Below are 23,535 nucleotides of genomic sequence, written 5' to 3'. Positions count from 1 at the left end.
GTGGAATGCTATTCAGCTATTAAAAAAAAAAAACAAAAAACAAAAAAAAAAACAAGGACATAATGAACTTTGCAGGCAAATGAATGGATTTTGGGAATATCATGCAGAGTGAGGTAAATCAGAGTCAGAAAGTCTACATGGTATGTACTCACATATAAGGGGACATAAAGTACAGAATAACCATGCTACAATTCACAGGCCTAAACAAACCTAAAGAAATCCCTAGGGAGGATATAAGCATCTCAGAAGGGGAAACTAAATAGTCGGTGGAGGTGAATGGAGAGAAGGAACTTGGCAGAAGGGGTGAGGAGAAAAACAGGGATGTGGGTGTGCACAGGTGTGGAGCAGGAGATGACTAGAATTGAGAATGGATATCGGTGGGAGCCATCTCTGGTGACTAGTTAGAGACCTGGAGGTATGGTGGGTAGGAAAGATATGGGGAATCTATCGATGTGACCCTAGCTGAGATTCCTACCAGAGGTAGATATAGACTTAAGTGGCCAACTCCTGTAGCCAAGTGGGACATCAAGAGGGAGGGTAACACTAACTCACCCACAAAACCTTCAAACCAAAATTCTTCTACTTACAAGATGCACAGAGCTAAAGACAGAGCACGGACTGAGGGAATAGCCAACCAATAACTGTCTCAATGTCAGACAATTGGGACAATTATCTGACACTATTAATGATACTGTGCCATACCTGAGAAGCTTCATCCAGCAGTTAATGGAGGCAGATACAGAGACCCACAGTCAAACATCAGGCAAATCCTGGGAGAATCTTGTGGAAGAGTGGGGGATAGAAGAGAGCAAGTCAGAGGGGTCAACAATATTCTAAATTGACCTACAGTCAACTAACCCCCATTGGGTCTCACAGAGCATGGGCCACCAATCAGGGAGCATGTAGGGGCTGGAACCAGACTCCCTATACATTTATAGCAATATGCACCTTGGTTTTCATGTGATTCTTTTAACAAGTGGATTGGGGGGCGGGGTCTGTGTTCCCTGCCACTGTATTCCTTCCCTCTAACAGTACTGCCTGTTGGGACTTAGTGGGAGAGGATGTGCCTAATCCTACTGAAACTAGATGTTCCACCCTGGGGTGGTATCCCAGGGAGGGTTTCCCTTCTCTGAGGAAAGGAGATGGGGCAATGAGAGGAAGGATTTGTAAGGTTGGAACTGTGAAAGGTAGTGGCAATGTCGTGATGTGAATAAAAAAATAATAAAATTATTGGGGGGAAACATAATGTTTTGGATTTTGGGGCCTTAAAATTATGTATTGACAGGTTAAACCCCATGCTTCTAAGTAACATTTTGATATGTCTATTATGAAATAACTAAATTATATGGGAGGACTTATAGTCACATGTGCTGATACTAAAGTAACACTGCTTTAACGAACTTATCTGGCAAGAAAAGCATTTTTCTTAAATGTGATGCAAAAGCCTAAATATTAACACTATTCATGCTTGTACAAACTGTGATAACATTGCAAAATATTTTTTTTACATATTTATTTGTGACAGAGCCTATGTATCCATCCATAGATAGCCTAGAACTAGGTGAACACAACTGGCTTCAAAGTCATACAGATCAGTCTGCCTCTGCTTCCCCAATGTTAGGATTAAATGTATGTGTCAGTTTCTCAAGTCTTCTAAGATTTAATGATTTGATGATGTATGTGTTCATGCCTTAGCTGTAGAAGCCTGAAAGGGCCATGGATCTGGATCCTATGAAACTAAAGTCACAGAAGGTTAGTTGTTAGAAATCATATGAATGTTGAGAACTGAAGTTTCTCCATTAGAAGAGCATTTAGTGTTGTTATTTCTTCCGCATGACATTACCCAGAATTTAAATATAAGTTACAATGTTGTTCTTAACCAACTAGCCAACTTTGAGTTGCTGCCAGAATACATGTAAGTCAATAAATGATGAGAGCCAGTCTAATCCTAGTTCTTTGAAGAGCTCTAATAAAAGGACAATGAGAACCTAGTATGTACCCTTTCTAGGACTTCAAAGCAATTTAGGATTTGGTTCTTGGAAACTAGAGTTTTGCCCCACAAATAGTCTGGAATTATCAGTCCCAAGGCTACTATGTATGATCCTAGATGCCCTTGAGGTATTATATTCCTCTTGCACAACACTGCATTAAGCAATTAGTTTTATACTGACTCCATTCATTTCTTCCTTAAACTGTGAGACACAGAAACTTCTTAAACAAAATCAAAAAAACAAACAAAACCCAAAAAACCTAAAACTGATTCCAGCTTTTCTACCTTTATGTTCTTTCTATCCTATCCTCACCCTTAAGACCCTGTCACTAAAAGCATTAGTCCAGGTCAAATAAATACCTTACCATACTTAAGATAATGCTGACAGCAGTCTTTTTTATGGCTGCTTTTACTGTGCCTTTATTGTTTTTATTTATTTCTTGTTATAATTCACATTTGGAAAAAACCTAATTAGAGTCTTTGTTTTAAGTATATCAACAAACTAAATCTTTTATTACAGCCTTCTTTAATTTTGTGTGAGTGTACATGCACACATGTCACTGAAGAACAACTTAAGAGACTGAGCATTCTACTGCATGCAGCCTGGGAATTTAATTCAGGTTTGTAAAGCTTGGAAGCAAATTAATTTACTTGCTGAATCATCGTACCAGTCATCTTATCCATATTTTATGTTGATATAAATAGTAAAATAAGATCTGAAAGGATTTCTGAACATATTTATTTTAAAGCATTTTATAACGGCATGTTCAAGAATTGTTAGTTTTTAGAAATAACCAAAGACAAAATATAGAACTGCCTTGAGCGTCCTTAGGAACAGAGGAGGAAAAATTAAAGACATTTTCCGTGTAAATGAGCTCTCATGCTCAAAAAGACAATTTCTGAACCAATTATTTTGTGTTATCTTAAGTTGAAAGCACTGTAAAAAATAAGGCACAACTGAATCCAGCCTTCAAGTTTTTATTAGGGTAACAATCCTTCAAGCATTAAAAAAAAGTTCTTTACTGTAAGTTCAATGGTACACAGCAATAGTTGTTAACTATCAAGCTACAATGATAATACTATTTGTTGAACTGTAGATCAAGTAGATTAAGAAGTTTGTCATTTTTACATCAATTTTTTTCTACTGAAAATGAAAATAACCTGATAGATCTTACTGATAAGCTGTGAAATTAATTTCCTACTTTTGACATGAAAATATCTCTTAAGATTGTTAAGCAAAGCATTTCTGGTTTCACCTAAATGTATCATTTCATTCATCATCTATTGTTGGCTTGATAGTCACTCCTCTTCTTATCTGGCCCCAACCAATTAAACTGCAAAATTAAAATAGAAGAAACCATGTATTTAAATCCATTTTACCAACATTATCATATAATCACTTTACAACAGTTTTACTTACTAATTATAAGTACAAGCGTGCTGTCATACTAACTTTTCTATAAAGGAACACATCATTTCCTTTGATACCTTATAGTCTCAGAGTTCCAGGCAACATGACCAATTTATTTACTTTTATTTATATTGTATGCATGTTTGGCCACCAGGTTTGGGTAATGCCTTTGGAGGCCAGAAGGTGGTACTGGACACCCTGAAACTAGTTATAGACAATTATCAGTCACTAAGTAAGTTCTGGGAATGGACTAAAGCAGCCAGTGTTTTTAATCACTGAGCCAACTTTTCCCTACCCTCTTTTTTAAGTGAAAGAAGACAAACTATACTGTTGAGTAACAGAGCAGTTATATAGCCCTGGGTTCAACTCTTCAGCAACAGAAGAAAGAACAAAAAGAAAAAAAGCAATACAGTTATAGAACTTAGATGTAAATATTCTTCCAGAACAACATATGCCTACCTATCCAAAATAGTTTGTAGGGATAATCTAAATTCTCTGAGAATTAGAATTCTCTGAATATTGTTATTCTAACAAATAAAAACATGGTAGGTTTTGTTTTATATTATTTTTTAATTTGAGACAGAGACCCATTATGTATTCCTGTCTGTCTTGGAACTTACAGAGTTCCTGCCAATGCCTCCCCAGTAGATTCCTTTAGTTCAGTAGACTAAAAAAATACATAAAATAAAACCCTGATTTTTTTTCTGAAAGCAAGTGCTTCACAAATTTGTTTGCATCTCAGCAGACACATGATAATGGTTTTAAATAAAAATAAGTAAATTTCATAGCCCCTCCAAAAAAAAAAAAAAAAAAAAAAAAAAACACAACTGGCTTTTCTTTTGTGTCCCCCCCACCCCCCTGCTTTTCCTTCCTTCCTGTATATGTTTTCAGTGCTGATGATCAAACATGAAAAAGGTTTTCTTAACATGCCAGGGCATCACAGCTTTGTCTTTTAAAACTTGCTCTTTTTGATGCTGGGCTTGTCATTTAGCCAAGAGTTAAGTAGTTTTCAAATCTCCAATTGCAAGACAATTGAAGGAGAAAATCAACAATATAAAAGCTTCAGGAGGAATTAGTTGCCCTATATAAATACCAAATACCTAAAAGCATACTGACTAAACTAGTATAGTAGAAAACTAAGGGGTTGGGGATTTAGCTCAGTGGTAGAGCGCTTGCCTAGGAAGCTCAAGGCCCTGGGTTCGGTCCCCAGCTCCGAAAAAAAGAACCAAAAAAAAAAAAAAAAGAAGAAGAAGAAAAAAGAAAACTAAAGCTATAAATGATTTATTTTCAAAGTTTTATCTTATAAGTTACCTGAAGGACTAATTTCTATCTTGCCTGACCTAGGAGTTGTGTCAGAGGCTGTGTGATAAAATATAAATAAATAAATGAATGAATGAATGAATGAATGAATGAATGAATGAATGAATGAATGAATGGAATTCTATATCTGAGGCATTGATTACAGGTTTTGGCTAGGTTCAAAAAAGCAAAGTAAGGATCTTGGGAAAATAAAAATATTTTAAAAAGCTAAGTAGGGAAGACTATATCCATAGACATTATCCTTTATTCTTGTTTGAAGCCAGTCTGAAAACCAGAAGGAAGTAGGGTAAAATAATTAAAGTAAGTACTGAAAGAAAAAGAAAATCCTACCAAACTGAATTCACTATCTGATAAAACTATCTTTCAAAAGTCAAAATTTGGGGTTGGAAAGAAGGCACAACAACTGGATTCTCTTGGAGAGGACCAAAGTTCTATTTCCCACACTTGCATAATTAAACAGAACTTTCTGTAACTCCAGCCCTAGGGGATCTAATAAATTTTCCTGAGGGCACTGCATACAATACAATGCATAGACATACATTCAGATAAAACACCCATTCACAAAATAAAAATAAATTTATTCTTGCATATAAAATTAAAAAGGAGAGACTTCAAAGTTTCCCAATAAATGAAAGTAATAGAAGCCCATTATGCCTGGACCTACTTAACTAAAAATACTAAAAGAGGGGCTTGAGCAGTCTCTCAGTGATTATTTCTTGCAGTGGAGCTACATTTGGTTCCCAAAATTACCTACCACCTTTAAGTTTGGTTCTAGAAAATCAGATCCTATCTTCTGCCCTCTGCTCATGCATGTGGTGTACAACCATACAGGCAGACAACTCACACAAATAGAATAAAAATAATTAAAGCCAGCACTCCTATAGTAAGAGTCAGAAATATAGGTTAGGTGTTCACGGGTCAACTAATGTATTAAGTAAACAACACAGCAGCAAAATGAGAGAAACCCTGCCTCAACAAGGTAAAAGAATAGGCTAATTTTCAAAAGAATTGTGATAAAACTACACCCTCTGCTCCTAAAAAGCTTTCATTTTAATATAGGCTTTGCAATTTAAAGATGTTGTATACAAAAACTATAATTAGATATCTGTAAAGTAAACACAGAAATATAAGCAAATCACAACTAGCTACAGAAAAGTTAAAGCTCTTGTTACACAAACCTAATGACCTGAATTCAACCCCTGAATCCTATGCTAGGGCTGAGCACAATCCAAAGGGTTGTCTACTAAACAATCAGTAATTTTTTAAAAATTTAAAATAAGCACTCCCAAAGCAATCATAAGGGGAAAATTGTATACATACAGAATACTAGTTTAGTAACAATACCAAAGCAGTATTTACGACACCAAAAGCAATATTAACACCAGTATTTCTTCTTGTTTAATTTTTTTCCTTCCTAAGAGACTAATTTAGATCTGAAAATACAATTTTAAGTTACATACATACATAAAATTAATGTATGTGTGTATTTCTAGAGCTGCAATATTGATCTTTATCACAGATTACAAAGTTAGTGAACACCTATGTCAAAACAAAAAGTAAAAGATGGCTATATGTTGCTGAGTCATGCAGTACTTAGACAAAATGTGAGATCAGAGGTTTAGAGTCCCACATGAAAACATATATGCTGATTTTTCTTGATTGAACATTATCAAAATTGAAGAACTTACCGCCAGTGCTTTTCAACTCGTCGACTAAGAGCAATTTTTTCTCCTACTTCTGTGCACACAGGATTGGTGAGAACAATTTTACCCAAATCTGCCTTGACTGCACTAACTCTGCCTCCTGTAGATAAGGATCCTATGTTTACCATGAGTACTTCATTCTTGGATAGTTTTTGAACCTAGAAATATTATTTAAAAAATTAAAATCAACTTAAAAAAAGCTTTCCAAAATAAACTAGAAACTTACTGAACATTGGCAGAAGGACAATTTATTGACAAGACCTGTATAATGAAAAGAACTAAATTCTGAAAATTTTCATTATCGTAAGATTAGCTTTTAAGTTGTACACTATCAAAGATCTATATAATATTCCATGACTATATGAGAGACCCATCTCAGCTTGGTGTCTCAGACTGTATTTAAGCTGATACACAAAGACTGACAATATCTGAAGACCAGTTTGCACTACAGTATGTAGTCTATTCTGGCTGATATAGACCCTAGCTTTAAATCTAAGATACAAATTTAGTCTACCTCTAAAAATAGGTTACTAATTATAACACTAACCAAAAAATTGAAAATTCTAAAAAGGGTAACACATTTTTCTTAAGGGCATAAAGGCATAAAAATATCTAAGAAGATTCTAGTAGTGTAATTCCATATATATAATTTAAACTGTTTAGTCCCTATGTAATTTGTGAACAATTATGAGCTAGATGAAATATTAACTGCTATTCTCAGAGCTATGTTGACAACAGTTTAATCCATAAGTTCAGATCACGATTTTTAAGGTCTTTGTTTCATAAAATGTCAGGGGGTGGATAGATAATATGCCTAGCTCTGGATTCAATCCTGGGCAACAACGTCAACAAAGTGGCACAGTAAGAAGTCTGTATTAAAGGTACTTAGCTCAAGTCCTAGTACCCACAAAAGGTTATTCACAACCACCTATTACCCCAACTCAAAAGATCTTAACCATCTTTTGGGTTCAGCTCTCAAAATGCTAAGTCAACAGAATGTTGAAAATCTGAAACTACCTGAAAATAAGGTAGTGGGGCTCCAGTTCTGCCTGAAATCTGGAGGTAGCACTGTCTATAAATCAGTGAATAAATGGATGAATAGATGGATGAAATAATAAAAGCCTTGGGGGACAGATAAAAATGTAGCTCAATGATTATGGTAATTTGGATGAGATATATTCAATAGTATATCCATTTAAACACTTGGTTGCCAGATCATAATCTGTGTTATTTGGAAAGGGCAATATGTGGTATTGCTGAAAGGTTTCAATGTAACATGACATTCCGAGTTAGGTGTTTCATACCTGCAGCTCAAGGTCTGAACACTCAGTTTCTGTTCTTACCATCATTCCTTGACTTCACCATCATAGACTACGTCACTACAATTAAAAACAAACCTTCTACAACTTCTCTTCATCATGGTGTTCTACTACAGCAATAGAAAAGTAACTAATACAGTACTTACTTGCTTAACAAGGCTTTAATCATCATCACCCCAAAACAAATAAAAACTTAATATTAGAAATTCAGAATTTTAACTGATTTTTATCCTTTAGATTACTGAATCTTTGACAAAATAAATAAATAAATAAAAATTAAAAAAGATCTAGGGCTGAAGAGATGGCTCAGCAGTTAAAACCATCATCTGCTCTTCCAGAAAACAGATTTAATTTCCAGCACCACAAAGTAGTTAGTAACAGTGCCTCTTCTAGGCTGTTCAGGAACATGTACTATACAAACATAAATATAGGAAAAACATCCATACACATTAAATTTAAAAAGTGCTTTCTAAAAGAAGTATCTATAGTTTAAAAAGTGTTAATTCACTTTTACATATTTTGGTTTACTTTTATGTAGGTATGTGCACTACATACGTACATGAGGCCATGGAAACCAAATGAAGGTACTGGATTCCCTTGAAATAGTGACAGGTAGTTGTGAGCCACAATGTGGTTGCTGGGAACAAAACTAAGGTTCTCCCCAAGAACAGTAAGCATTCTAAACCATTCTTCTGGCTCCACTTTTGTCTTGTAAACACTTTAAATGTTAGGGTGTCACTTTTTAAAAACATTTAAATGTTTGTGTCCACACATGTGCAAGTGTATGTATGTAGGTAAAGAACCATAATTCTTCTGTGGAAAGTTAGAAAACAACTTGTAAAAGTTGGTTCTCTCTTTCCTCCTGTGTTCTAGGACTGAACTCAGGTTAAAAGCAATGGTTTTGGGGTTGGGGATTTAGCTCAGTGGTAGAGCGCTTGCCTAACAAGTGCAAGGCCTTGGGTTCAGTCCCCAGCTCCGAAAAAAAGAAAAAGAAAAAAAAAAAAAAAAAAAGCAATGGTTTTTATCCACTCAGCCATTTTGCTAGTCTACTGCAGTTTTCTTTAAACAAAGCAAAGAACTAAGCTGAATTGTCGGGGATAATATCTTTCCACCAATAAGTTTTTGGTAATTACTACCATTCCTAACTTTAAAATTCTAAGTGTTTAATTCTTCTAAAAAAGTATCTCAGGACAATCCTGAGACTGCAGGATAGGACACACTGCCACTTCTGCCGCCTTTGCCCACATCCCAAGAAGAAATTGCATAGTACCTATGAACACAGGAATATAAGAGCAGTCAGCTGCAGGAACTGGCAGTCCAGGTCTATGCCCAGAACTGAACTGAACCAGTCAAACAGCTCCCTGCACCCAAATGCCACAGGGAGGAGACCTGGACACTCGGAACTGTGGACACTCCTGATTAATCAGAGGAAACAACTCTCAGCCCACATCCCCGACCCAAGAGGAAAACACCTAGTGCCATTTGTGCCCTCTGCACACAGGGGCCTAGGACCCTTCCAGTTCCCGCCCTTGCTGAGAGTTGAAAACCAGCTACCAGGAATGACTCCACATCTGAAAACAGAACACTCTGTTATCAGAATTGGCTGAAAGAAAACAGGAAAAAAAGGTCTACCGGAGTCCTGGAACACAGGCCCACACAGGAGGGTCAAGCCACTGTCAGAAACAGCACGGTCATCTAAGACCAGAGACAACCTGATGGTGAGAGGCAAGGGCGGGAACCTAAGAAATGGAAACCAAGACCACTTGGCATCATCAGAACCCAGTTCTCTCACCAAAGAAAATACTGGATATCCAAACACATGAGAAATTACATTTAAAAACACATTTTATCATGATGATGGAGTACTTTTAAAAGGTCATAAATAACTCCCTTAAGGAAATGCAGGACAACACAAGTAAACAAGAAGAAGCCCTTAAAGAGAAAACACAAAAATCCCTGAAAGAATTACAGGTAGACACAACTAAACAGGAGAAGGAATTGAACAAAACCATCCAGGAGTTAAAAATGTAAATAGAAACAATAAAGAAAGCATAAAGGGAGACAACCTGGAGATAGGAAACCCAGATGCAAGCATCACCAACAAAATACAAGAGATAGAAGAGAGAATCTCAGGAGCAGAAGATTCCATAGAAATCATCAACACAACTGTCAAAGACAATGTAAAGCGGAAAAAGCTTCTGGTCCAAACATACAGGAAATCCAGGACTCAATGAGAAGATCAAACCTAAGGATAATAGGTGTAGAAGAGAGTGAAGACTCCCAGCTCAAAGGACCAGTAAATATCTTCAACAAAATCATAGAAGAAAACTTCCCTAACCTAAAAAAAGAGATGCCCATAAACATACAAGAAGTCTACAGAACTCCAAATAGATTGGACCAGAAAAGAAACACCTCCTGACACATAATAGTCAAAACACCAAATGCACAAAACAAAGAAAGAATATTAAAAGCAATAAGGGAAAAAGGTCAAGTGACATACAAATGCAGACCCATCAGAATTACACCAGACTTCTCACCAGAGACTATGAAAGCCAGAAGATCCTGGACAGATGTCATACAGACACAAAGAGAACACAAATGCCAGTGCTGGCTACTATATACAGCAAGACTCTCAATTAACATAGATGAAGAAACCAAGATATTCTATGACAAAACCAAATTTAGACAATATCTTTCCACAATCCAGCCCTACAAAAGATAATAGATGGAAAAACTCAACAAGGAGGGAAACTACACCCTAGAAAAAGGCAGAAAGTTATTTCCTTGCAACAAAACCAAAGAAGAGAGTCATACAAACATAATTCCACCTCTAACAATGAAAATATCAGGAAGCAACAATCACTATTCTTTAATATCTCTCAACACCAATGGACTCAATTCCCCAATAAAGACACAGACTAACAGACTGGATATATAAAGAAGACCCTGCATTTTGCTGCCTACAGGAAATACACCTCAGACACTACCTCAGAGTAAAAGGCTAGGAAACAACTTTCCAAACAAATGGTTTGAAGCAGCAAACACGAGTAGCCTTTCTTTTTTTTTTCTTCTTCTTCTTCTTTTTTCTTTTTTTCGGAGCTGGGGACTGAACCCAGGGCCTTGTGCTTGCTAGGCAAGCACTCTACCACTGACCTAAATCCCCAACCCCACCAGTAGTCATTCTAATATCGAATAAATCAACTTTCAACCAAAAGTCCTCAAAAAAGATAAGGACACTTCATATTCATCAAAGGAAAAAAATCCACCAAGATGAACTCTCAATCCTAAATATCTAAGCTCCAAATGCAAGGGCACCTACATTCAAAAAAGAAACCTTACTAAAGCTCAAAGCACACGTTGCACCTCACACAATAATAGATTTCAATACCCCACTCATCAACGGACAGATCATGGAAACATAAATTAAACAGAGACATAGAGAAACAAACAGAAGTTATGAACCAAATGGACTTAAGATATTTATAGAACATTCCATCCTAAAATTCTCAGCACCTCATGGTACCTTCTCCAAAACTGACATATATAATCAGTCACAAAACAGGCCTCAACAGAAACAGGAAGATAGAAATAATTCCATGCATCCTATCAGATCACCACAGACTAAGGCTAGTCTTCAAGAACAACAATAATGAAAGAATGCCACATACACATGGAAGTTGAACAACACTCTACTCAATAAATTGGTCAAGGAAGAAATGAAAAAATTAAACTTACAATTTAGGGGTTGGGGATTTAGCTCAGTAGTAGAGCGCTTGCCTAGGAAGCGCAAGACCCTGGGTTCGGTCCCCAGCTCCGAAAAAAAGAACCAAAAAAAAAAAAAACAAAACAAAACAAAACAAAAAAAAACAAAAACAAAAAAACTTACAATTTAATGAAAATGAAGGTACAACATACCCAAACTTATGGGACACAATGAAAGCTGTGCTAAGAGGAAAACTCATAGCTCTGAGTGCCTGCAAAAAGAAACAGGAGACAGCATACATCAGCAGCTTGACAGCACACCTAAAAGCTCTAGAACAAAAAGAAGCAAGTACACCCAAGAGGAGTAGAGGGCAGGAAATAGGTTCAGGGCTGATATCAACCAGTAGAAAGAATCAACAAAACCAGCAGCTGGTTCTTTTGAGAAAATCAACAAGATAGATAAACCCTTAGGCAGACTAACCAGAGGTCACAGAGTGAGTATCCAAATTAGCAAAATCAGAAATGAAAAGGGAGACATAACTACAGAACCTGAGGAAAACAAAACAAAACAAAACAAAAAAAACCAACCAAACAAACAAACAAAAAAAACCCCAAACCATTAGATCCTACTACAAATGCCTATATTCAACAAAACTTAAAAATCTCAAGAAGTTAGACTCCAGAGAGCCAAATAATCCTATTAAAAAAATGGGGTAGGGTTGGGGATTTAGCTCAGTGGTAGAGCGCTTGCCGGTCCCCAGCTCCGAAAAAAAGAAAAAAAACATGGGGTAAACAAAACACTCTTAGCTGAGGAATATCCAATGGCTGAGAAGTACCTAAAGAAATGAACAACATCTTTAGTCATCAGGGAAATCCAAATAAAAACAACCCTGAGTTTCTATCTCACACCAGTCAGAATGGCTACGATAAAAAACTCAGGCAACAGCAAATGCTGATGAGGATGTGGAGAAAGAGGAACACTTCTCCATTGTTGGTGGGATTGTAAGCTGCCAGAAGCTGGAAAGATCCTAGATGCCCTTCAACAGAGGAATGGATACAGAAAATGTGGTACACCTACACATTGGAATATTACTCAGCTTTCAAAAACAGTGACTTTATGAAATTCATAGGCAAATGGATGAGTAACCCAATCTCAGAAAAACACACATGGTATGCACTCACTGATAAGTGAATATTAGCCAAAATGCTCAAATTACCCAAGATACAAGCCACAGACCACATGAAACTCAAGAAGGATGACCAAAATGCAGATGGTTCACTTCTTTAAGAAGGGGAACAAGAATACCCTTGGGAGGGGATATGGAGGCAAAGTTTAGAACAGAGGCAGAAGGAACACCCATTCAGAGCCTGCCCCACATGTGGCCCATACATATACAGCCACCAGACTAGACAAGATGGATGAAGCAAAGAAATGCAGGCCAACAGAAATCGGATGCAGATCTCTCCTGAGAGACACATCCAGAGCATATCAAATACAGAGGTCAATGCTAGCAGCAAACCACTGAACTGAGAACAGGACCCCCTTGAGGGCGGGGGCGGGGGGATTAGAGGAAGGGTTGAAAGAGTTGAAGGAGCTTGCAATCCCATAAAAACAACGCCAACCAACCAGAACATCCAAGGACTAAACCACTACCAAAAGACTATACATAGACTGACCCAGGACTCAAACTGCATATGTAGCAGAGAATTGTCATGTTGGGGCACCAGTGGAAGGGGAAGCCCTTGGTCCTGCCAAGGTTGGACCCCCAGTGTAGGCAAATTGTGGGGGGTGGGAGGGGCAACACGATAAAGGGGGGTGGATAGGGAGGGGAACACCTTTATAAGAGGGGAGGGGGAGGGATTAGGAGACTCATGGACAGGAAACCAGAAAGGGAATAACTTTGAAATGTAAATAAGAAATACCGAAAAGTAACCCACAATTTGACTTTGAGTCATTTGTTTCACTCTCCCAGACACCCCCTTCTGGAAGTTAACCTATATCTCTTTGCACTTGTCAAATAAGTTTTTTAACTCAGTCAAGTAAATTCCTGGATAAGTAAAATACTCAAATACCTTTCTCTCTCTCATTTTGTTTTTTTAAAAGTGTGTGTGTATGTTATGGGTTCACACATGAATTCATATGTGACATAAGGGGGACAAAGGATGATATCGATGTCTTTTTTGTTTGGCTTTTACATAGGTCCTAGGGATCTAAAGTCTAGCTCCTAATATTGCATGAAAAGTACTTTTAGTTCTTGTACATCACTTCAGTTCTAGGACACTACCTCAGAACCTCTTCTATTTTGTAATTTGGGACAAATGAGGTGATTCAATGGGTAAGGGTTCTTTGCTGTGGCACTTTAATTTTTAGAACCTATCTAAACAGCATGACAAAGTTGATTTATGAATTTCACAAATCTACCACAACAATACATGTAAGATACATGTACACCATAATAAAATTTTTAAAAACTTAAAACTTAAAAAATTATGTAAAAAGTTACTTTTCTATTGCTATAGAACATGCCAATTTATTTACTTTTATAATCCCATTTTAACTATTTCATAGCTTTGAAACAGTTACTACAAAATGAACTTACCTTTGCAGCTTTTTTGTCTCCTTCTGTACGAACACCTAGGAGTCGTCTCAGTAAGAAGTAGGAAATTTCTAATTCTGTGAATATCTCAGGTAATGCTCCAACAGCACCAAGGACCTGCCCAACCATTCTATCTGCTCGGCATAATGTTGGGTCAATTTTTGTTCCAACTCCTAATAAAATGTAGGTGTACATAGCTTTATATTTTATTTGTTTAAAACTCATGAATAGCATAAATCACACATAGTAGTAGATAAATTTGTTATGGCACTTTTACCTAAATAAAACTAAATAAATATGTCCAAAGATCTCTAAAACTGACTCCTCTGGTACCTCCTATACTTCAAACTCACTTCCTACCAGTGGATCCACAGCTACCACATGTGGTGCTGACCCAAGTAGACTGTCTGCACTCTTCCATCCTCCCCCACTCTGATTATTGAGTTCTTCTAGTTCTGTCACCATACACCTCAGCACACTCCGTCAAACCAGCTCATTTCCTTTCCTAAGGACTCAAAGCAGTCTGCTACCCAGCTTCCTACCCGAGACCCTATAGTCAAAACATATGCACAGACAGGATAACTGCACTCTCTTACTGTTCCCACTATACTCTAGTTGCCAATGTCATTACAACCTCCAGGCCTTGTCTAGAACCCACACCTTGTACCCTCTGCATCCTATTTCATAATCTACTTGTATCTTCTTCCAGTGTTTATAATTCAAGTTGTACCCTCTCCTTAGAGTTCCAATCTGACCAATCTCCACTTCACTATTCCTATACCCTACATTCCTATGTGATGTAGGTCCCATCCTGTTTAACAGCCTAGCCTGATGACCCTGACTATCCCTTTGGCCATTATAAATCCTCTTGATCTAAACAAAAATCAAAGAAAAAATAAGCAAAGAATATGGCAAGAAAAATTAAAGCACAAGAACATCTATAAGTGTAGGACACTAGAAAAAGAACAAACCAGGGGAGAAAAATCCCAGGTCAGCAGCATTACATTTTCAAGGAGACCACAAATGAAAACTTCCTCAAACTTTAAAGCCACATCCATACAAATATAAGGAACACATAGAACACTACATAGATAAAACTTGAAAGACAATTCTGGCAAATCAGAGTTAAAACACTAAAAACTTATATCCAAGAAAAACCTATCAGAATATTAGTTATTTCTCAAAGGAAACTATGAAACCTTGGAGCAATGTTTTCCAAGTCCTAAAGGACACCTAAAAGTCACCTAAAGTAATATTTCCAGCAAAACGAGTAGAAAGGAGAAAAAAAAAACTTTCAACAACTCAAACAGATTTTAAAAACTTTTATTCAACAGACCAACCCTGAACAGAATATGAAAGCCATAGTTAGGACTGATGTGGAGTAAATATAGAAAAGACAGTGTAGAAGAAACACAAATGAGGCTATAACTGAAACATAAAACAAACCAAAAACTTGCAACCTACACATTCTTTTCAATAACAATTATAATACTGCAAACCAATAGATATAAGCTGAATAAATAGATTAAAACATAAATTGCATCTTTGTTGTCTATAAAAAATTTTGTTTTATTAACTTTAAAGGTACCACTTTAAAGTGAAAAGATAGTGATTCAAAGCCCTCTACTTATTGGCCTCTGAAGATAACAAGCAGATATGTGGTATATATAAATACATGGAGGGCTGCAGAGATGGCTCAGTGCTTAAGAGCATTGACTGCTCTTCCAGAAGTCCTGAGTTCAATTCCCAGCAACCACATGGTGGCTCACAACCATCTGTAATGGAATCTGATGCCCTCTTCTGGTGTGTCTGAAGATAGCTATAATATACTTATATAAAATAAATAAATAAATCTTAAAAAAATAAATATATGCAAAGAAATACTCATATATGTAGACATTTTAAAAAATATCCTTATGAAACCCTGATTCTATATGATGAACCAATTCAAAAAGAAATAAAAGTATAGCAATACATTTTCATTGCTAAGCCATTACATTTGTTACTGATGAAAAACGGCAGAGGAGATGCTGTGCAAACTTAAGAATGCCAAAACATGTCATATCTGTCATTACAGTACTCCTATTTCAAGATGAAAGTCAGAGATAGAATTCCCAGAAACTTTTGGACCAACTGGCCTAGAGTGTAGAGCACTAAAGAGATTTCTTGTCTCCAACAAGATGAAAATTAAAGACCAACACCCAAGACTATCTGATTTCCATATGCATGCCATAGCACACCTAACACTTTTGTTCATACCACAAACACATTATTTATACACACATATCCTAAGATTAGAAAAGCCAATCCAGGGGCTGGGGATTTAGCTCAGTGGTAGAGTGCTTACCTAGGAAGCGCAAGGCCCTGGGTTCGGTCCCCAGCTCCGAAAAAAAGAACCAAAAAAAAAAAAAAAGAAAAGCCAATCCATACATAAGCAGAATGCCTTTTGTTTTATAAATATATTCATATTCGTAAATCACACATTATAAAACCAAAAACTTAACCAACTATTTACCTGTCATACTTTTTCTTATTTAATTAGATTATCTAATTATACGGACAGACAGCCTTTTGAACACAATCCCACTCTCCATGAAAGTAATAAAAAAGCCAAGAAAAAGTATTTATCAATAAGAGTAAAATTCTTACCAATAAGACCACCTGGTGCAGCATACTGAAGATCATTGTGTTCTGCAAAAAGTGACACAATCTTGGAAAAGATTGGTTTACACATAAGCTTCCCTTCACTGTCTTTAGAAACAATACCAGGTCTCACTTCTATCTCTTGGCCCACCTAAAACAAAGAAACAAATCAATGACATTCTTGAGATGGTGATGGTCTTTTAATGTAAAATGTACCAAAAGAAAGATTACTAAACTATTATCTATTCCATTTGCATTTTGTACATTCTAAAAATAAAATAAAATAAACGTTAACAGATTTTTAAAATGACAACTCAATTTACACAATTACCTCTTACAAATCTATCAAAATATAGACTGCAATATTTAAAAGACAATACATGACACCACACAGATGTCTTAGTGGTTAAAAGTGCTCACTGCTTGCCTAGTGGTAGTATTAGTGGTACAAGCCTTTAATTCCAAAAATTGAGAGGCAGTGATAGGCAGGTCTCTGTGAGTTCCAAGACAACCAGGGCTACACAGAGTTCCTGTCTCAGAAAACAGAAGTTTTTACTGTTATTACAGATGACTAGATTTGGTTCCCACAATTTACATGCCAGCTCATAATAGACTAACTCAAATTCCAGAGGGATCCAACACTTCTCTTCTGGCATCAAGTACATGTATGGTATACATATATTCATATTCATACACTCAAATACAAAAGTATCCTTTAAAAATTATTAAAAATAAAAACCACAATACACAATAAAATTTTCCTTTAAAAAACTATAGATTTTAACCTACTTTATGGGAAATAGGAGTTACAATAAAAAGTTTAGAATACAATTTACCTTTAATACTCCTTTTAAAATACTACCACCAGCTACACCCCCTTTAAGATCATCAACTTCACAGCCAGGTTTGTTAACATCAAAAGATCGAATAACTGGCAAAGCAAGAGGAGAATTAGTCCTCAAACAACAAATACCAATGAAGAAAAATGAATGTAGTAAGAAAAACAAAACAAAACAACAACAACAAAACAATAAAAAACATAATCAAGGGCCAAAAGGTGAAGTCCTTACCAATAAGTCGGGGTTCTGAAGTAAAGTCTCTTAGAGGTACTGGTATTTTCTTTACTATATACTCACAAACAACTTCAATATTGTATTTTAACTGAGCAGAAATTGGAATAATAGGAGCTCCTTCAGCTACTGTACCTACATGGCAAAATTCACACATGTTTAGGTGCTTCATAAAACAAGTAAATAAGGTAGGAGAGATGACTGGAAGGAGAATGGCTCAGGGGTTAAGCTCACTGACTGAGCTGCCAGAGAACCTGGGTTTAATTCCCAGCATCTACATGGGGCTCATAACTGTCTTTAACTCCAATATTTGATACCTTCACACAGAAATGGATGCAGGCAAAACACCAATATACATAAAATAAAAATTTTTTTAAAAACTTAAATATACTAACCCACACACCTTAACTAACAAATAGAAATGATTACTCTTTATGATATTTTCATCTTTAATAATAAATCCTTTTAGGAGAAAATGTTATTAAGATATGTTAGTATTTACTACCAACAAAAGTGATTATATATACCCATTGCAAGCAAAGAAACACTGGTAATTGTAAAAGCTTTCAATAATCACAATTTATCTATTTAGTAAATGTCAAGATAAAAGTCACAAGCATTACTTATCAAGGACTATTAGCAGTATTTACTTCTTATTAATTAAACATTAAGTTGACTGATAAATGGCCTGCAGTAAACATATAAACAGTGAGATTTGAGAACCATAATTTATTCTTTTATTTACCAGGAATAGGATTTGCAGCCAACCTCCCACTAAGTAACAAAAAAAGAGAAAGAAATCATATTTCACGTATAAAAGTGCAACATTTTTCTCCCCGAAATGTAATCCCTGTTATAAAGACAAAAACATTGTTGGGTGCTACGTTGATAAGTATTTAAGGAATGAAAAAGAATAGAAACTTCCAAAACATAGAAGAAAAATACTGACAATATTTTTTCATTCACTGTATTCTTGGTGGTAGTTTAGACAGATATTCTGGCTTTTATGCAGTCAATAGGCTCAGTGGGTATGAGCACTAGCTGCCAAACCTGATGATTTGCATTCAATCCTTGGACAGCCCCATGGAGAGAAAAAGAATCAGTTTGTTTCACATGTATTTTGTGGTACATACCACCTCTCCACATTTAAAATCAAAACTAAAATCTTTTAAAACTGATGATTCTAGAATATAATGTTTTGACTAAATATTTGTATAATGTATCTAATTCAGAAACACTTAATACTTTATATAAGTCTACAAATAACAGTTTTAGTTAGTATGAAAAGATAGTAGACTGACAATAAATTCAGTGTTTAGATGATCTGCTACATTAAGATATTAGATTAAATGTCTATCAAAGTGACTCAAACATTCTTAAGTATTATGGGTTCTTACCCTGTACAAATGCAAGTATCTGCTCATACTGTTCTTTAGCCTGACTTTCTTTCACCAAATCAATTTTATTTTGCAGAATCAAAATATGTTTTAGCTTCATAATTTCAATGGCAGCCAGGTGTTCAGAAGTCTGAGGTTGAGGACAAGATTCATTACCAGCTAAAATGATTTAAAAGAAAAATTAAAATCAGGTATTAAGACTTAATTTCCTAATAAAAATTAACTTTAAATTGTTTTACTCATGATGTTGGATATAATGCCTCAAGACAGAAGCACTAGACACTAAATTTACTAGAAGCAGAGGTGATACCAAAAACCAAAAGGTCTTAAAAACTTACCCTGAGGCACATAAATCTTAGGATAACTGCAACTTTGGTAGCATATTTAAATTATATCTACTGTCTATCAAAGTGATTCAAACATTCTTAAGTATTAAGGGTTCTTAGCCTGTACAAAAATTTAAGTTTGTGTTCATACTGTTCTTTAGCCTGAAAAAGACAAGGCAAAGATGCCAAATTCCTGAACAAAAGAAACTTTATATTTATAGTCTCAATTAATAAATTTTGATTTGAAGTACTTTCTTAAACATAGCAACAGACAAAAAAATTAACTATTAACAAAACAAAAAAATATCACATTCAAAGATTTAAAAAAAAAAGCAAAAATGTAACAATGTACTATAAAGAAGTATTTGTTTTACACAATTAGGATCATACTCCCTAAGCTATGATATTAATTTGGCTATTCGAATAACCAAGTTCCATGCTTCTGGAAAAATGGATGAGTATTCATGATTAGTATCAGTATTTTTGGTTAAGTCGTTGGAAATTTTCCATTTATATCATCCTATAGTCTTTAAGAGCTTTAAAAGTTCTTAGACTTTACACTGACTTAACCAAATCAATTCTGACTTTACCTATCAACAGAAGAGCTGCATCCATCACTGCTGCACCATTCAGCATAGTTGCCATCAAAATATCATGACCAGGACAATCAACAAAGGAAACATGTCTATTGGAGAAATAATCATCAGTCTTCAAAGAAACCAATAAACAGATCATATACATACACACAAAGATTTAGGTCATACTGGGAGTAATTCTGCTGCAAGGTGGTAATCTAAGATGCCTACAAAGGTCTTAAACTTATGGTCCTCCTAGTAGACTCCCCCAAAATGGAAATTACAGGCTCAGGTACCAGGGCCAGCCAAATTAATATAATAATTACAGGTCTAACATATTATTTTTTTTCATATTGTATAGTCTTCGGCAGTTTTAGTTTCCTGAAGAATAGATGTATTATTTTTACTAATTGTATAATGCTGGTCAGAGAGGCCCTAATTCTCTATTTCTTTCTATTTGATAAAAGGTATGTTGATCAGGCTGGCCTGAAACTCAGAGAGGCTACCTTCCACTATCTCCCAAGTACCAGGATTAAAGCATTCAACCACACAATGGCCCCAATTTTCACTTTCATTCTTGACTTTGTGATTTGTTTTGTTGTCTACTGTTAAGTCTATCAATTTTGAGGGAAAACATAAGATATCTCAAAAAAAGAAAAGTTTACCTAATTACTTCATTCTTATATAGCAAATCTTAAGATTTGTACAAACTAGTTTTGGAATTTGAATAAACTGTTATTAAATTATATTTAGCGAAGAGTAATTTTTTTTTACTTTGAGGTGGTTTGTAGACAACACATCTCCAGCCCTTAAAAATTTATAGGCTAATAAGCAACTGTCACATCTGCTAGAGAAAAAGATAGTCAAATCTTTTTTTAACCCACAATTTACTAAAATATAAACTTGCATCAAGCTGAACTTTCATTAGTTACTTAATAATTCTAATTATTTCATTAAGCACTGAAATAATTACCTGACTAGTCTGAAGTTTCCTTTGATCCCTGGGATATCTGAAGGAAACTCATCAGGTGTACTACTCCCACAAGATCTGTAACATTCTGGTCGAGGACAACTTGAGTCATCAAGCTTATAAATCTGAAAATTTCAAAGAAAAGACTGAATTTTTCAGTTGCTATAATCACTAATTAGAATAGTTCCTACTTCCACAGTATATTACATTACCTTGGCATTAGCATATCCAAGTTTTATGGTAATATTCCTTTCCAGTTCATTTTTGAATCGGACAGTATGAACACCAGAAATGGCTTTTACAACTGTAGATTTCCCATGAGCAACATGACCAATTGTGCCTTCAAAAAACAAAAAAATTATTATGCACACAATTACACCAATTACTTTGAGACTTTATATTAAGCATTTATATAAATATAATGTACAATGTTATCAATTTCACCTTTTCACAAATTCTGTTCTGAAATGTAACTGAAAAGTACTTTTTATATTATTGGTTAAAATTAAATGCAACCATTTAATCCGAGCTTCGGAGGCACAAGCAAGCAGATCTCGATGAGCCTGAGAAACTCATCTAAACTACAAAGGAAACCCCAGGAACAAGACTACAAAGTGAGATCCTATCCTATCCTCTAAAAGTTCCCTTTAAAAACACCCACGTTTGTAGGATGTCGGTTTCCTATGGTTTTTGGAATATCTGATAGGAACTCTTTATGTAACTACTTTTACAATCGGTAGCATTCTGATTGGAGAAATTTGAGTCTGATAACTTCAAAGAAGATTCAGAATTATCTGTTGTCATAATCAAAATTAGAACAGAACAGTTCCTACTACTAATTAACAGTTGTTCTTACCTATATTAATTGTGGCTTGTCTGCTGATAATTTCATGTGATAGCGGAGTCAACTTGGTAACATCCTGCAATGAAACATTTTTAAGTCCATTGCCTTTCAAGGCAAACCAACGCTTTCCAAAGATCCATGTATTTACAATACACAACTCTGCATCATCTCCTTTCTGCTCCTATTTTAAGAAAAGGAGTTTTCCCTGTCTGTATCTTCCTTTTAAACGTATTTTTAGAATAGTACGGGGAGAAATAGATGTATATTTTCATAGCAATTTTTAAAGGCTTTTAGCGGTCAAGAAAACTAAAAATAGAACGTTATTCTCCGTACAAAAGCAATTGTTTCACTACATCAGTCCTTGCGCACTTCGGCGAAGGTAAAAACTGTTTTTTGCCTATTTATGAAAAGATTAACGTTTAACCTGTTTATCATATGATCACCTCTCAAACCGTCAGAGGTTAAAAAAAAAAAAAAATAGAGCCACATTAATAAAGCCTCAAAGCCAGGCTCTAAATTGCAGGATTTTGGCCACGGACTGTCTAAAATACTGTCGGTATCACTCGTATCCCTTCTCGAGCTCCAAAACTGCCAAGACAACCTAATCCCAACGCTTTCCCCACTATGGGCTTTACTTAAAAGTTCAGGAAGCAAAATCTCACCAAAGTGGCAAGATCCTGACGAGAAAGGTGCGGCTGCCCGAGAGTCACTCCGGCTTCTCCGCCCGCCATCTTGCTCACGAAAGAAGGAAGTGTCTGTGGCCTGCGCGGTCGCGTCACAGAACGCACAATACTATGGGCGGGGCTGTAGAATGGCGGATAGCAGGCTGACTAAGGATCTGGCCTGGAAAAACGGACAGTAAACAAAGTTGTAGCCTCAGTACGAGGATGTTACTCAGGGTGACTTTGTACATTGAGTTGTAAGAAACTTACTAATAAAACAATATACAAAGTTTCAGCAGCTATTTGCAATGGATTTCATAGCTATTAGTTCAGGCAATATCAAAGGCAGCCCCAGTATAAGCCCCACCCCATCCCAGCCTCCACCCCCCCCCACCAGGCTGTAGTAAAGGTATCCTGTTGTCTTAGAGTCCTTAGTCACTTAGGCACTTGAATTTTAACTGATATGAGAAATCAAAAAGGAAGTTTTTACCTTACTGATTTATTAGCTCAACTGATAATTTATTTTAATAAATTTTGTGGTCTTTCTGGACTCAAGAAGGCCCATGGATTTTTGGGGAAGACTTAGGTTCCTGCGGAGGAGGGAAAAAACCCAATTGGAGAACTTCCAGTTAATATGCAACACTGTAGAAGTTGTTTACAGCATTTAAGACAAACAACTATAACAAAAAGAACTAGTGAAAACAAGTCCAAAACCAGCTAGCGGTGTGTTGCATCCTTAATTCCTGCAACACTACGTAGTAAGAAACAAATTTAGTCACTGAAGATAGTTGTAGGATGGCCAGGGATACAGAGAAACCCTGTCTTGAAAAACAAAAAGAGAGGAAAAGAGAGGGGGGGGGAGGTAGGAGTCAAGGCGGGGAGTGGCACAAACTACAAATAAAGAAACCCCACTTTAATGGAAATATATATATTTGATATATCTATATTTGATACTTTAATTTTGGTGAGATAATTTAGGAGGCAATTTTCTGTTTAAAAGTAAAGA

General features: G+C 35.8%; 1 protein-coding gene across 1 annotated transcript; it reads right to left on the bottom strand.

Annotated features, from left to right (window-relative positions):
* Positions 1–2,952: 2,952 nt before the first annotated feature.
* Positions 2,953–22,603, bottom strand: Eif2s3y (eukaryotic translation initiation factor 2, subunit 3, structural gene Y-linked). Its single transcript, NM_001167666.1, has 12 exons — positions 22,530–22,603; positions 21,880–21,943; positions 21,236–21,363; positions 21,027–21,148; positions 20,069–20,163; positions 19,153–19,311; positions 17,756–17,890; positions 17,522–17,616; positions 16,692–16,836; positions 14,046–14,215; positions 6,410–6,582; positions 2,953–3,324 (listed from the first exon to the last, which is right to left on the bottom strand). Exons 1-12 carry the CDS (start codon positions 22,596–22,598, stop codon positions 3,261–3,263), a joined length of 1,419 nt encoding a protein of 472 aa, NP_001161138.1. The 5' UTR covers positions 22,599–22,603; the 3' UTR covers positions 2,953–3,260.
* Positions 22,604–23,535: the final 932 nt, after the last annotated feature.

The sequence above is a fragment of the Rattus norvegicus genome, chromosome Y, assembly GCF_036323735.1.
Source record: "Rattus norvegicus strain BN/NHsdMcwi chromosome Y, GRCr8, whole genome shotgun sequence".
In the NCBI taxonomy this organism is placed as follows: Eukaryota; Metazoa; Chordata; class Mammalia; order Rodentia; family Muridae; genus Rattus; species Rattus norvegicus.
This window is presented reverse-complemented; position numbering and strand designations above follow the sequence as displayed.

What these genes read in the sequence shown, in the direction of transcription:
- Eif2s3y (NM_001167666.1), bottom strand. Translation starts at nt 22,598, where the DNA reads ATGGCGGGCGGAGAAGCCGGAGTGACTCTCGGGCAGCCGCACCTTTCT. An exon ending in ACAAGCCACAATTAATATAG is followed by an intron (nt 21,364 to 21,879) that starts GTAAGAACAACT and finishes TGTTTTTTGAAG; the next exon opens with GCACAATTGGTCATGTTGCT. An exon ending in CGAGTTGAAAAGCACTGGCG is followed by an intron (nt 3,325 to 6,409) that starts GTAAGTTCTTCA and finishes TTAATTTTGCAG; the next exon opens with TTTAATTGGTTGGGGCCAGA.